Source organism: Anticarsia gemmatalis, chromosome 30 (genome assembly GCF_050436995.1).
Source record: "Anticarsia gemmatalis isolate Benzon Research Colony breed Stoneville strain chromosome 30, ilAntGemm2 primary, whole genome shotgun sequence".
In the NCBI taxonomy this organism is placed as follows: Eukaryota; Metazoa; Arthropoda; class Insecta; order Lepidoptera; family Erebidae; genus Anticarsia; species Anticarsia gemmatalis.
In genome coordinates this window covers 1,733,780-1,750,259 of record NC_134774.1, presented here as the reverse complement: position 1 = coordinate 1,750,259, position 16,480 = coordinate 1,733,780, and the positions used below count along the sequence as shown (strand labels likewise).

At 40.5% G+C, this 16,480-nt stretch overlaps 1 protein-coding gene across 2 annotated transcripts in view; it reads left to right on the top strand.

Moving 5' to 3' along the window:
* Positions 1-15,121, top strand: part of orb2 (cytoplasmic polyadenylation element-binding protein orb2) — a 70,588-nt gene extending 55,467 nt beyond the window's left edge. Inside the window, exons 2-9 of one of the 2 annotated variants that reach the window (XM_076133724.1) lie at positions 5,039-5,158; positions 5,653-5,781; positions 11,215-11,327; positions 11,796-12,006; positions 13,083-13,168; positions 13,613-13,714; positions 14,275-14,379; positions 14,940-15,121. In XM_076133724.1, coding sequence (XP_075989839.1) covers positions 5,039-5,158; positions 5,653-5,781; positions 11,215-11,327; positions 11,796-12,006; positions 13,083-13,168; positions 13,613-13,714; positions 14,275-14,379; positions 14,940-15,056 — 983 coding nt within the window. In that variant the 3' untranslated portion in view covers positions 15,057-15,121. The remainder of the gene's footprint in view (positions 1-5,038; positions 5,159-5,652; positions 5,782-11,214; positions 11,328-11,795; positions 12,007-13,082; positions 13,169-13,612; positions 13,715-14,274; positions 14,380-14,939) is intronic. The other variant, XM_076133723.1, reaches the window with a different exon arrangement.
* The last annotated feature ends 1,359 nt before the right edge of the window (positions 15,122-16,480 follow it).

Sequence of the window (16,480 nt, the reverse complement as noted above, 5' to 3'; positions counted from 1 at the left end):
AAAAGCTTTCGTGGGTGTCAAAACTGATTATTTTAGTACATTTCATATTTTGAAAATGACATCTTTGAACTTAGATAATGTCAAAAGGAATAAGCTCCCGTGTTTCGGAAGGAACGTTAAATTGTGGGTCCCACTGTCATCTTCAAAAGTTGTGTTTTGTCTGGCAACCAGTCTTACCGTAGGGTATTGTGTTATATCCCCGGTAACTGTAATGTGGAAGTCCCATAGGTAGTCGCTTCATGTAGAATATCATTCAGCTGCATCCGGTGAGACTGGAAACCGACTCCAGCATAGTTTGGAAGAAAGACTAGACTGATATAATATATTATCATATCAACCTGGTTTCTTCTAACTATGATGAAGTCGACTTTCAGTCTCACCGGATGCAGCTGAATACCAGTATTTTACATGGATAGTATTTTACGTGCGATTTATACGTATTACAGTTTCAGCGGTAGTTTTTCACCGACGTAATCTACTATTGTATAATAATCTATTGACTAACAAACGATTGTTTTAGTCTGTGTAATGCCCACTATTTGGCAGAGAGCCAGCGTTGGACATGTTTTTAAAATGTCATTGACTCTCTCAGATAAGTTTGATGTTTCTACTATCTCAGCAGTCTAAACATTCAACTGAAACGTGTATGAAATCACGCCTTTTTCCTATAGGCGTAGGTAGAGAGCTAAACGCCACTTGGTACGATCCTTACAAACTTTTCTTGCCTCATTCACATCCATACATGTTGTCATACAGGACCGTCGGTTATGAGTGCTAAGCATGTCGTATTTCTATACTAAAATGTGTTTTATACATTTAATAAAGAGTAGCTAATTTGACCGATAGACAAGTACCTTATTGAGTTAGATATCATCTCTCATAGTAGTGGGTTTGAACTCAACATAAAAATTCTTGTATTAGAAGTAATGATCACTTGTTATAATGGTGAAGGAAAAACTCATGATGCAACCTTACATGCCTGAGAGTTCTTTAGAAAAGTTTATTTATTTAAACTTTATATACAGAGCTGTATAAAGGCGGTATGCAAAGTCCCCAACTCGCACTCGGCCAGCGTGGTGGACTCAAGGCCTAACCCCTCCCTCATTATTAGAGGAGACGCTTGCCCAGCAGTGGGACAGTAATGGGTTAAATTTAACCATCCTCGCACTTAAAACAAAAATCGGTTCAGCCGTTCTTGAGTTGACTGCGTACCCGTTGGACCTCCAAGTTTGGACCTCACTGACTATCATGACCCTTTGGACCTCCTTGTGCCGTTTCGACCTTAAAACTTGGATTTTGCCTATACTTTAGTGCCCATTGGACCCCCTATTAAACAACGTGTTCCGTTGGACCCATTTTTTTACATCTTCGTATGAAAAGCTTAAGTACAATCGTGCACAAAAGTGAGACACTTTATCAAAAATAAAACACGATGCAATAAATAAATCAATATGTTTATTCAAAGATATAAAAGCAACAACGTCAGCTTTATAGGTTCAGGGGTTTGGGCCCTGCGTTGGTGACTTAGTGAATGAGTCAGGACTTTGATTTTTATATGTATAGATAAAATCACCTATTCCAATTAGATCACGTATTTACCCGATTATAAATCTTTAAGTTGGTATATTCCTACAGGTTGTACCAGAAGGGTGTGGATAATTGTTAATATAAAATAATGTGTATTATTTATAAGTAAAATTATGTATATAAATCACAGATCAAATATTAAAATCAGTTTTATCCTAAAGTTAACAGACTGAAGATATAAAAATAATAATTATTATATTATACATGGTTTCAGATCACAAATTCTAATTTCAATTTTAAATAACAGTAATGCCATTACATGATCTTTATTTTTTTAAGCAATTAAAGTACCTATATTATTGAATACAAATCATATAAATGATTATAATCACAGTATATCATAGAATTTACTTACATTTTTGCAAGCAAAACCTAAATATGGCGGCTTTTCTCAAAATTAAAACGTTGTAGCCTGACATGTCAGTGTTACCTAATCTGACCAAAGTTCAGACAAAAGATATAAAAATAATAATAATAATGATTAACATGGTTTTAGATCACAAATTCTAATTACAATTAAATAACAATATTGCCATAAGGTGAGTTTACAAAAATAAAATAACATTAAATCACAGATCAATTTATAATCACAGTATGTCTTTAGAATTTACTTAGACTAAATTTGGACCTAAATTAACCTAAGTGTGGAAGCTTAGTTAGCTTACACATAAAAAATAACATCATCAATCTCAAGTCAAGCTCAAGTAACAGAATTTTCAAATAATTTTTTGGAAGGACATTAAGTATTGTCAAATGACAAACTTAAAATACATATGTAAGCAGCTTCTCTAAGCAATGACCTACATTAATATAATTGTTATCTAATTGCTCTAGAATATAAGCGATTTTTTCATCTTTTTCTATGTACTCTTTGCGCTTATTTAGTATTTGGTGTCCCCTAATACTCACCCCGCACCGTACCCCTTTGTCTACTCCCTGCGCCCGCGCGCAGAAGAGAGCGAGGAAAGGTCTAGCTTAGACGCGAGTTTGCCTTGCGTGTGTCCAAAAAATGATAATGTTCGATTGTCTATTTTACTTATAAAACATATTATTATTACACTTTATATACATAAGTTTCATTGGTGTTTCTACATGAAGGTTACCAAAATAATAATAATAGTAATACCGTGTATTTGCTTAGGTACTTGTTTCGTCAATTTTTTTGATTTCCATTTAACAATTTTCAACATAACTGTACCCCTTTCCCAACTAAATAACATTGAACGAACATCAAGAACACATATTTTTTGAAGGTCCAAAGGGTACTAAAAAAGAGGTCCAACGTTTACTTTTTTACTTGTTTTAATTTGGAAAGTCCAACGGGTACTACAAATGAGGTCCAATGGGCACATTGATTATTTTATTTTAAAGAGGGTCCAAAGGAACCTAAAAATTAGGTCCAACGGGTAACATTTGTAATAGGGTCTAATCTTTGAGGTCCAACGGGTACGCGGCCCTTGAGTTTAGCCATTAGCAATACATTTCGCGATTAATTTATATATGTTAGTAAAAAAAACAAAGTACAGTCGAATTGAGAACCTCCTCCATTTTTTGAAGTCGGGTATAAATACAGTCTGATTGATTTTTATCACTTTAATACAATAATAATTCTCAACCGATGACTATCATTGACTAAGCGTGCTGCATTTTATCATTGAGCTTACGCAATAAGTGTCTGGCAGGGAGCTCGGCACACCTGTTATTTATTACTATGGCATTGAAGACGATTCGGTGCATCAGAATAGTAAGAATAAGTTGTTTGTTTATGCGACCAATACTACTAAACTGCGCGACCAATTTTGTATGTTTTATAATAGAGAAGATGATCCGCGAAACATCGCTCGCGGCACATAAGAGAGAATAGGTCATAATTTTCCCCGTTTTTGTATCTCACGAACTACTGATCCGATTTGAAAAAATATTCAGTGTTAGATAGCCCATTTATTGAGGAAGGCTATCGGCTATATAGCATCACGCTACGACCAATAGGAGCAGAATACCAGTAAAAATGCTACAAAAACGGGGAAAATTCTGACCTATTCTCTCTTATGTGACGCAAGCGAAGTTGCGCGAGTCAGCCAGTGTATGTATAGTATATGTCTTAAGCAGTTGGTAGTAAATTGTATCGATTCTCGCGTCAACGGAGCCATAAAGTTTATACCCAGGCCTAAAGCGGCCATTAATTCGGCCGGATTTTCATATGTAATTTAATTCGTCTGAGAGCTGTCTTACCCTCAGAAAGGGGCGTGTGGCGTTACAATATGACAGGATCGATGCTATTTGAGTAGATAAAGGAGAACGCGAATATGGTTTAAGAGATTTCGATCTCAAAGCATATTTGTGAGATCAGTAGCGTAATTTTAACAACTGGCTAGCTATCGAGAATCTGATCAGCGCCTCTGGCGCGGACCGTAGGAACTTGTTGTACATTTTAAATGTCAAACTCTTGATACTTTTACAGGCTGTAGAGATTAGCGCTACAGATACTTTATCTAACAAATAATTTAGGATTAGTTTAATAGATTAACATACAACATTTCTCGATAGCTAATCTATGGAAAGACCGCGCCAAGGTTTGCTTAACTACAGAACGTTTTCCGACCGGTGAGCGCAACTGGCTATGGGCGCCTCAAAAAAGTTCATAAAAAGTTGGTACAGACATAATAAAATTTTAACACGAAACATGCTGTAACAAATAGTCCTATTTCATCGACATCCCGAAATCAATGTTGACCCCGACTAGAGGTCAAATTCAACAGGTCAATGACACGCAAATCCAGTATGTCCTGCCGGAGAGGGCACGGTTTTGTTAAATTAGGAAGCTATACCAACATCCCGTTGGAATAAAGGGGTAGGCTGAATACCTATGTTCTCACGACGCTGCTCCAATAAGTTTGAAACTGTGGGATCCATATCGTATTATCAGAGAAATCCAATCTATATCTATGTAACAATTAAGGTGATTGACTGACTGACATATAGTGATCTATCAACGCACACCCCAAGCTACTGGACGGATCGGCCTAAAATTTGGCATATAGGTAGATTTTAAGACGTAGGCATCCGCTAAGAAAGGGTTTGCCCCCAAGGGTATAAAATAGGGGATGAAAATTTGTATGAAAATTCCGTCGTAAGACACAAACCTGGTTTCTAGTATAAAAAAGGATAAAAAAAGAGTGTCCAGGAGTTTCTTGCCCGCTCTTCTCATTGGCCCTGCCTCCCGAACTGGCGGTAAATACACTCTCTGTATCATTGACTATCATAACTTTTAAACTCTCGCGTTGCATGTTTAATGAATAATAGAGCGACCACGGCGAGTGCAACCTGCGCCGAAACGTTAGACATTTTAAGATAAAATGCGTAATAAGTAAGTGTAGCATTTGACCTAAATTAATAAATGATTTGATTGTATAAGATTCTGTATGTAATGGTATGTTTTGTTTGTCTGCAGGCAAGTCGCCGTTCTTCCCCGGCGTGGAGGAAGCAGGCGTGGCGGGCGGCGCGGCGGGCGCCGGCTCGCCCTCCGTGCCCGAGCAGGCGCAGGACGTGGTCTCTAGGCTCTCAGCTGCCGGTCAGTATCGTAGCTACTCTGTTCATAAGACCCTTTTTTCTAACCGTACGGTTAGTGGTCAACCTAGTGTCAAAGTTGTTCAAGCCGCCCGAAACGCCTTTGATGTGGCTTAACGACTGGTATCATAATTGACCACAACCAGGACTTTTTGCGTGCCCTCCTAAGCACGGAGTCACACTGTTCTAATACCACCATGCGGTCATCCATCTATTGATGACCGCGCCAAGGTTTGCTTAACCCACAGATCGTTGACCGACCGGTGAGCGCAACTGGCTATGGGCGCCTCAAAGAATAGGAGAACCGCCAGGGAGATATAGTCGCGATTAAATACCGAGGATTTGACATGTACTGCGTAAATAGTTTGTACGGTGCCCGCTAGAGACGCCGCTGATTAAATTTTTATACAATTTTTATTCGATAATTTGTCGACAGTCGGTAGGCGTGGAAAATCGCATTAGATAAACTATCTACTACTATTGTACTGTTTGTTGCAGGTCTATCAATGTGTGTGAGCGCACTGGGGTCCCCGGCGCGCTCGTCGCCCGTGTCGGCCGGCTCGGAGCACGGCGAGCGGTTCAGCCGCAAGGTGTTCGTCGGTGGACTGCCGCCTGACATCGATGAGGGTGAGTTCACACTTATATAATATTGCCAATCAAGAAAAGTATTTTGAGAAGGGAGCACTCGGATAATAAGTCAACTCCTGAAAACCGTGAAGTGAAGATGACTGTTCCGAAAAGATACGCATGCAGCGAAGCGTTTTTATAAATCCACTAGCTGACCCGCGCAACTTCGCTTGCGTCACATAAGATAATCATAATTTTCCCCGTTTTTGTAACATTTTTCACTGGTACTCTGCTCCTATTGGTCGTAGGTCGAATTTTTCAAATCGGACCAGTAGTTCCCGAGATTAGCGCGTTCAAACAAACAAACAAACTCAAAGCTGAACTTTATAATATTAGTATAGATAACTATCCCACTGCCGGGCAAGGGTCTCCTCCCAAACGAGGGAGAAGCCTTGAGTCCATCACGCTGGCCAATTGCGGGTTTTGCCCGTACAGTATCTGCGAGGATAAATTTTCCGGGGTGAAAAGTGTTATTTAGCATCATAACTGATGCGCTAAGAGCTCAGGCTCAAAACTTTTGTCCAAAATGAATATGGACTATTGGCGTAGAGAACAGGCCGCCATAAGCCGTGTTCTGCAGGTTCCTCTAACTCTAAAGACTTCGAAAATATTAAACCTATGGCCACTGAATTTTATTTTTCTGGTCGAATGGCATTTCAATTGCAGTTTTGAGTATTTGAGTACTAGTCAAATCAGCTACTCTTTATGAAATGTCAAAAACACATTTTAGTATAGAAATAAATACCATGTGGGGAGTTCTGTTTCATATATTTGTCTATATCAATAGAGTGCCTAATAAAATGTTTTAGTCTGTGATAAATTACAATTTCAACTTTATTTACGAAAAAAATAACATAGCGTGAGCATTTGAGATGAACCTTTTACGAGTACCAGCTTATTAATATAATTTTTCGCTGACCCAGTCGCTTACTTAATTTCAGAAATTATCACAGAACAATACCCATTACATACTATCCTTATAATATTATGCACATATTATCTTGCTTCACTTGACATTCAAGCTAGATTACAGCAGCCAATCTTCAAATCGATTCCCTCTACCCTACAGTAACTACAATAAAATCTCCCCGCTCCATCTCTCTGGGCGTCCATATTGTATTTTTGACAGGTCTTAACTAGGTTATGCCTGCCCCACATCGCCTTGAGATGTGTATCAAGCCAGCGGATGCCCTTTGTGCTAACTGGGTCGCCACTTGATACTATTGTGGACTTTCTGACATAGATAATGTTTTGGTTTTGTCTTGGGATAGACATGGAACGCGCTGAAAGAGTTTCCGGCCGTTTGAGATAAATGAAATAGAGTAAATGATGCGTATCATTTCGTGTTGTAACAAACTAGGTTCCACCCGCGACTTATTTAATTACAAATATGTTTAATTGACTGACATAGTGATCTATCAACACACAGCCTAAACCACTGGACGCATCGAGCTGAAATTTGGCATGCAGGTAGATGTTATGACGTAGGCAGTCGCGCACGAAGTCGCGGGCAAGAGCTGGTTTAATGATGAAGTGCTTCTAAACTAAGTAATTCTTAAAAAAATATGACTTATATTAAATTATACACATACCAAATATAGATACCAATGCAAATACCTATATTTTTCAGTTAGTAAAGTTACCATGGCAAACTAAGGCCACCGTTGTCGGTATCGAAGGCTTGCGTAGCCTTGCGTTCGAAGGACTTATCACACTTATCGGTAGTTTATCTATCCAATAGCGTTAAATCATATAAAAATACGTTATTGAATAGATAAACTACCGCTAAATGTACTCAGAAACCGGAGGTTACACGTGTACTTATTCCGCGGAATCCTCTTTAAAATATGAATGCTTCAAAACTGCGTATAACAATGGTTGCTAGGCAACCGTGTACCAACAAACTACTGCACCATAATAATGAGTGGTCCAAGGTTGCCTCGTGGCCTCGCACTGCTAATAACTGCTTCCAAGCGTATTGATTCGTATTGTCATAGTTTCCCATGGCCTGTTCAGTTTGTGTTGAGTAACCTAGTTTCGACGGCCTCTGTGGCGCAGTGGTTGAAGTGGTCACCACATGGTGACCACTTCAACCACTACCATTGCGTCGGGAGTCAGTTCGATTCCCACATAAGACTACACTAAGAATAATTGTTCTTGTGTCGCGGAGACTTTTACAAACAACGGATACAAAGTACAACCAGACACGAAACAACAATTTGGGCGATCCACAATTAGTCGTTTTGGGTCTGGCTGTACTTTGTACCAGTATTGGGCAAAATGTAATCTAACTACTGATTACTAACTACGACTACATAAAGTAATTAGTAATCATAACTACAAACTACATAAAAAAATCGAAAAATGTAGTTAAAATTTTGACTACTAACTACTAATTGTAGTTGAAATTACGATTACCTGATTACTTTTTATAACTACATATTTAAAATAATTTTGCGTTTTTTTTTTATTACGTGTCTATAAAAAGTAATTAAGATCTAATAAGTATAGGTACATAACATCTACGACTGTAATCCTTGCATTTGATTATTTATGAAAATAAACATAGGTATGTGCAATAAACCGTTTTTTTTATGCAGCCCTATTCCAAAACATATGTTACTTTTTACACATTACATGTTTTTATTATAATTGCAAAATATAAGTTCATAAAATTTAAATAATCAGTAATTATAACTACTAGATTGCAGCAATCAAATTAACAACTATTCAATGTAGTTAACTACTTTTAATCGTAATTAGTAACCAGATTACAAAATTGTAGTTAACTACGCCCTACACTGCTTTGTACCACTACTATTGCGTCGGGAGTCAGTTTGTCAGACGGGTTTACTATTTGTGCGATCGACAAATAGTTGTTTCGGGTCTGGTTGTACTTTGTGTACGTTGTTTGTATGTTTGTAAAAGTCCGCAACACAAGAGCAATTCTTAATGCGGGAGTTGTCTAATAAAAGAAAGAAGAAGTTAACTAAGCCACGAGCTCCTTTTGTGTCTTACAAAAGAATCTATACTAATATTATAAAGCTGAAGAGTTTGTTTGTTTGTTTGTTTGAACGCGCTAATCTCAGGATCTACTGGTCCGATTTGAAAAATTATTTCAGTGTTAGTTAGCCCATTTATCGAGGAAGGCTTTAGTCTATAATAACATCACGCTAGGGCAATTAGGAGTAGCAACGAAAAATGTTACAAAAACGGGGAAAATTATGACCCCTTCTCTCTTATGTGACGCAAGCGAAATTGCGCAGGTCAGCTAGTGAAACATAACTTTCTTTATGATATAGTATCCATACGAAAAGTCGTCAACAAAACCTCCCGGCCATCAGAGCGGTGTTTGTACGAATTTGATTGATCATTTCATCTGTACACAAATATTTGTGCCGCGCTCCCCCTCAGTTAACTGGGTCATCGATCAGCCAAACGATATTGTTTTCATTCAATAGGAAATGAAACTAAGATTGACTTGAGAATATTTTATTGAATCTTGTTTACGATTCTGGCAGTCTTCGTTCGGGTAGATGTCGAATTTTCTATTTTTTTGTTGTGAAGATTTTTTTGCTTTTGCATATTAATAACTAGCTGCGGCGCGCAACTTCTCCACGTTTTTGTATCATTTTTTACTGGTACTCTGCTCCTTTTGGTTGTAGCGTGATGATATATTAGCCTATGTAATTTCTCGGGTATCAAAATATCTCCATACCAAATTTCATGCAAATTGGTTCAGTAGTTTAGGCGTGATTGAGTAACAGACAGACAGACAGAGTTACTTTCGCATTTATAATATTAGTATGGACTAGCTGCTCCGCGCAACTTCGCTTGCGTCACAGAAGAGAGCGGTCATAATTTTCCCGTTTTTGTAACGTTTTTTACTAGTACCCTGCTCCTGTTGGTCGTAGCGTGATGTTATATAGCCTTCCTCCATATATAAGCTATCCAACAGTAAAATAATTTTTCAATTCGCACGTTCGTAGTTCCTGAGATAAGCGCTATCAGACATGCGCATGTGTGATGTCGACGCAGTCAACGCAATGGTATTGGCGTGGCAAACCTAAACCACTGCGCCACGGAGGCATATATCATATGGCCATAGCCGGTTGCGCTCACCGGTCGGTAAACGATCTGTCATTCCATAGATGGGTGACCGCATAGTGGTATTTGGACTGCATGCCTCCGTGCTTCGGAGGGCACGTAAAAAGTCGGTCTCGGTTGTTGTCAATTAAGATAAGTCGTTAAGTCACGTCAATGGCCTTCGGGCTTGAACAACTTTGACACTAGGTTGACCACTAACCATACGATAAGAAGAATCATAAAGAAACTTTTTTTTGTAAGACAAACGGAGCTCGTGACTTAGTCAACAGCCGCGCGTATCGATCTCGATTAAGCTACGCTTGCCGAAGTTGTTTTGTAGATGGGTGACCATATTATACATTCCAAGTTCCACCATGTTTCGCAAGGCATGTTAAATTGTGGGTCCCGGCTGTTAATTTCGAAGATCTTTGACAATTTTAACAGTAGACAGAAGCTTGAAAATCTGACAATCAGTCTTACCGAAGGGTATCGTGTTATAACCCAGGTAACTGTATTGTGGAGGTCAGATAGACAGTCGCTCCATGTAAAACACTGATATTCAGCTGTATCCGGTGAGACTGGAAGCCGACTACAACATAGTTTGGAAGTTGTCCGAAATAGATTTTTTTAAGCCATGATGATCTTGCCATAACAGCATTATTAGACTACCTATGTTAGGTAATACGATTACTAGGTTATCTAGAATACCTACTAGTAACTAGGTGGTTATCTAAAGCTGTTGCATGCAGCCGGTGTGCTCAATTGGTAGACGGGGACGACGCGTGGGCGTCGTGCAATTTTGTATCGCTACACCAAACGTCACCACGCAACTGAGATTTACTTTGCAATGATTTATTATGCTAGGTTAAAGTAGGATTTTTGACCTATAGAGGAGTTAGTAGAATACACGTCGATACAACGTCGGGTAAACAAATAAGGTATCCAAACCTTTAGTTTTCAATCGCGGTTCTATTCTATTTTCTGTCGTATGGTTAGTGGTCAACCTAGTGTCAAAGTTGTTCAAGCCGCCCGAAGGCCTTTGACGTAGCTTAACGACTGTTATCTTAATTGACAACAACCGGAACCGACTTTTTACGTGCCCTCCGAAGCACGGAGACGCCCAGTTCAAATACCACTGTGCGGTCACCCATCTATAGAATGACCGTGTCAAGGTTTCCTTAACCCACAGATCGTTTACCGAACGGTAAGCGCAACTGGCTATGGGCGCCTCCAAATACTAATACTTATAAAATAGAAGGATATATGGGTGTTTTGTCTTCGAAAAAAATTTTTTACCATAGAAATTTAGATAATATATTTGTCTAATAAAGTGTTTGTTGTTTCCAGACGAGATCACGTCGTCGTTCCGTCGGTTCGGGCCGCTGGTGGTGGACTGGCCGCACAAAGCCGAGAGCAAGAGTTACTTTCCGCCCAAGGGTTACGCGTTTCTACTGTTTCAAGTGAGTATCAAACTTACTACTGCTTAGATCTATCTATCTTCTCCGCTTTCTCCTACCCACGGTTGAGTATATACTATTTACAGTTCTTCACCTGTATTTTGCTTGCAATTCTACAAATTTCTTGATATCATTGAACTCTGTTGTTAGGGCAAGGTTTTTTTTGTTGTGATCAACGTCAATCCAATCACTGTATTCAACAAATTCACCATTCTGTTATATATTTAGATATCGTGCTTCAAAGAAAGTTTTAAATCCATGAAAGTACGATCAAATGCCACTTTTATTTAAAAAAATATCTATTTTTTCACCGTTATTTTGTCATGAAAAGTTCTACGTTTACATACATTCTCTTTTTATGAAATAGTGTATTATTTCGAATCATCTTTGTTAAACCCAAAAACACAAAAATTTCAGTAATTTTAAAATTCAAGTTTCTCTTATAGTATGTCTCTTTCTCCGTGTTTCCAGGACGAGAGCTCAGTAGCGGCTCTAATGGAGGCGTGCATAACGGACGACGACAAGTTGTACCTGTGCGTGTCGTCGCCCACCATCCGCGACAAGCCCGTGCAGATCCGGCCCTGGCGCCTCGCCGACGCCGACTTCGTGCTGGACGCCAGCATGCCGCTCGACCCCAGGAAGACCGTGTTCGTGGGGGGAGTGCCGCGCCCGCTCAAGGCTGGTGAGTGCGCTTTTAACTAGGAAAATATGTTTTTGAAGGTGTAAAAACCATCTAAAAAGGTGAGTAGCTGTGCCGTTTGAGGGGAACTGCCGGAAAAACAAGCTGGTAAGCGCCTTTTTGAAGACATTTTGGGATAAAATTGGTTAATGGCTGCTGAAGAATTGCCATTTTGAAGGTACCCCAGGAAGATTTTGGTAGAGTAATCAGGAAAGCGTCTTTTTGAAAGGGTCAGAGCTTTTTGGTGTAGAGACTCGTATACTATAGTCTGTTACTGGACGTCTCGGTGGTGGAGGAACTGCCTATGTGGAGGGTATTTAAAACACTTCGGAAAGATAAAGAGTGTCTAAAGCCAGTGAGTGTAGCCGTACATCCGCGACAAGCCCGTGCAGATCCGGCCCTGGCGCCTCGCCGACGCCGACTTCGTGTTGGACGCCAGCATGCCGCTCGACCCCAGGAAGACCGTGTTCGTGGGGGGAGTGCCGCGCCCGCTCAAGGCTGGTGAGTGCGCTTTTGACTAGGGAAATGTATTTTTGAAGGTGTAATAACCATCTAATAAGGTGAGTAGCTGTGCAGTTTGAGGGGAAATGCGGACAAAACAAGCTGGTAAGCGTCTTTTTGAAGACTTTTTAGGATAAAACTGGTTAATGGCTGCTGAAGAATTGCCATTTTGAAGGTACCCCAGGAAGATTTTGGTAGAGTAATCAGGAAAATGTCTTTTTGAAGGTGTCTTTGTCATTCTTAGGAAGTCTAGGAGGTTCTTAAAGACTTGCAATGTTGCTACATGCTGGTGAGTAACTTAATACCCGAGGAAATGTGGTTTTAAGGTTTGAAAGAATTAGAAGCTGTGCTGTCTGGAGGAAATGTTGCCGAAACAAGCTGGTAAGCGTCTTTTTGAAGGTGTTCAGTGTTAGTTAATGGCTGCTGAAGAATTGTAATTTTGAAGGTACCCTTGGAAGAGACGATTTTGTAGAGTAAGTAATCAGGAAAGCGTCTTTTAGAAAGTGTTCATTTGGTGTTTGGTGTTCAGTGTTTCATCAGGGATAGACTAAATTAACTTAATTGTTATTTGTTCGTAGTGGAGCTGGCGATGATAATGGACCGGTTGTACGGCGGCGTGTGCTACGCCGGCATCGACACGGACCCCGAGCTCAAGTACCCCAAGGTGAGTATACCGTACACCCCATCACAACTGACTGTTGGGTTTCTATCCTTTTACCTTGATTATATTACTCGAAGACCCGAGGAGTTGCGCTCGCGTAAGTTAGAAAAAAAAAAGTTGTTTTTCATCACATATTTTAACCCGATAGGGAATGATTTCCTAAATACACGTATGTTTTTCTTTTTTTTGAAAAGCCACATGCAGTTTTACGCGATAGTGTGTGTAAAGACACTTTTTGTCACATTACTACGATTCTTTTGATTATGACGTAGTGAGCACGATTGTAACGGCCCGAGTATTGTCAAAGTATCGTTGCGCCTCCGTTGGTTTACGTCGGGCCTTTAACCAACCACTAGATACTATTCGATGAGCTCTTCTTCTATATCAACCTATGTACCTCGAGAGCTCTTGATTTGTAATATTTACCATGCCGTTGTGTTATTGCAGGGCGCGGGTCGCGTGGCGTTCTCCAACCAGCAGTCGTACATCGCCGCCATCTCCGCGCGCTTCGTGCAGCTGCAGCACGGAGACATCGACAAGCGGGTCGAGGTATGTACACGCAATGCACACTACATACATACATACATATATACACACTACATACATACATGCATACATACATATGTACATACACACAAATACACACTACATAGATACATACACGTACATGCAACACTACACAATACTAGCTGAAAAGCTTTCTGGGAGACAGTTGCTTAATATTTGAAACATACTCTCCGAAACTTGGAATTCCCAAAATTGTGCATATCTCCAAAGTGATGTAAAAATTAAATTGTTTTGAGAACATTCAAGTCTCGAACTTGCACTTGGCCAACGTGGTAAACTCAATGTCTAATCCCCTCCTCGTTTAGGAGGAGACCCTTGTCCAGCCCTGGGACAAAAAAATACTGGGCTAAAGTCTCCTGCCACAGTGAAGGAGAGCTTACGCCTTGAGTCCACCACACTGGCCAATAGCTAGTTTGAGACTATGCAAAAACCTCTAAGAAATGTATATATTAAGGTTTTTATATCACTATGGCAAAAAGGTCCGAGATATTATGTATGTAGTACATATGACGTATGTAAAATATACTGTATGTCGTGTGCAGGTGAAGCCATACGTGCTGGACGATCAGATGTGTGACGAGTGCGCCGGAGCGCGCTGCGGCTCCAAGTTCGCGCCCTTCTTCTGCGCCAACGTCACCTGTCTGCAGGTACGTGCCCAACCCCTGGGGGGGGGGATAGTAGTAGTAGGGGTAGTCCATCATGAGCACCCGTTCGAATGGCACCTGCCAAATACATAGATATTATATTGATGTGTACCGTGGACTAGGCTAAGGTAATTTTCGTCAAGTTGTTATTCTCACGGGTAACTCGATATAAAGCGCATGGGGCGGACATATGTAGAATAATGTAGATGTCTAAAAAGGTTTGGGTCTGGGTTTCCACTGGGAGCTTAGGAAGGGTGGGGACTCTATAAATTCTGTCGTGGAACACTATATTTTGTTGTGAATATGGGATTTTGGGAAGATGATCATACGAAAGTCTGACAATGACCTGGTTGTATGTAGCCTACTACTGGGTCTATATACAACTTTAAGAGAGTTACCGAAATTTATAATTGATCTATAAATTTGTCCGTTCTTGCGTTACGCGACCGATGATACGCGACGTATGTTCCGTCAGATATGACGCGATCCTAGAGTATAAGAATTGCTAATAATGGCGTATTTATTCTAACAACAATTTTAACTTATATTTTTATATATTCCAGTACTACTGCGAGCACTGTTGGGCGACGATCCACTCTCGTCCCGGCCGCGAGTTCCACAAGCCGCTGGTCAAGGAGGGCGCCGACCGACCGCGCGCCGTGCCCTTCCGCTGGTGTTAGTGACCAGCGGGGGGAGGGGGGAGGGAGAGGGTTGGGGGGCTGAGTGGGGGTGCTGAGAGGCTAAGTGAGTGTGTTGGGAGATGAAGAGCTATGATGGGGGGATTAGGAGTTTTTCGGTGGGATTAGGAGTTTGGCGGGGGGCGGGGGTGAGGAGTTGTTTGGGGGAGTTGAGAGATTGATGGGGGGGGGGGGAGTTGTTTGGGGGGGTGAGGAGTTGTTAGTGGGGAGGGGGGGTGATGGAAATGTTGAGGGAATTTGGATGGTTAGATTGTTTGCGTAGTGAAAAGTGGAGTATAACAACTAGGGAAATGTAAAACCCCACTCTTTCCCGGCCCAGCCCGATAAGATCTAGCGTGTATGACCCCCCTTGTAATGCGTGGTGGTCACGGGTGTACTCGCGACCATGGGTAGTACTGTACCTAGTAATGTTACCGGCTAGTGCTCGGATAGGTGCCGCGGGTACTGCGGGACACGGGTACCCGCATGTGGGGTATATCGCGATAGGCGGTACGTATGAGCAGTTGCTAGAGCTCTCGCAATCTGGGGTTATTCTCGTAGATTCTTGCGATTTGGGGTATTTAGCAATTTGGGGTTATTGCAATTTCGGATAGACGGTTTATCGCTCGAAAATCGCTATCCATAGTCTAATTACTATAGGAAATTAAAGTTACCATTTAATTAGTTGCTGCCCGATTACTATCCGGGTACTATCCGGGGGTCCCACGCCGCAGGCTCCCTGTGAAACTGAAATACGTGTTTCGAAATATCTATTTCAATTTCACAAAAAAAATGCCCAATTCACACATCGGACTTTTGGAATGGGGTAATACTAGTCTGTGTGTTGGCAACACTGACATCACGCTATCCTAACTAGGTAAGCAGCACTTAGTTAATTATTCTCTAGTATAATAACTCTCTCGTGGTGTAACTTTTAGTATAGAGCCACTATCCTGACTATCTAGTTTGGGATAGTCGTGATATTCGTGTAGTTGCCAGGAATGTACCAACCGGCTATGATTTTTTTACGATGGCAATATTTTTTCGCGTTGGCAACACCGCTGAGGATTGACTCTGCTTATAACGGACTTTGAATCTATGGTTTTTGGATAACTATTGCATGATTTTTCCATAAATATGTCTTTCTCTAGGGTAAAAACTATCACCCTGTCCAATTTTATCCAAATCGGTTCAGTATATTTACCCGAAACAGTTTTGTAATTGGATAGTTTAACTATCTGATTGGATAGTTGAGCTTCCTGATCGGATAGTCAATTTTTCGACCGGATAGTCCAACCAATTTTATCAAAAATCTTGTCAATTGTTATCCAAGACTATATCTGACGACTGGACACGCCTGTGGCGTATAATATTTATCAACACGTTACTTGTATAAGCAAAATATATTAGATTTTAACTCAAGGCGT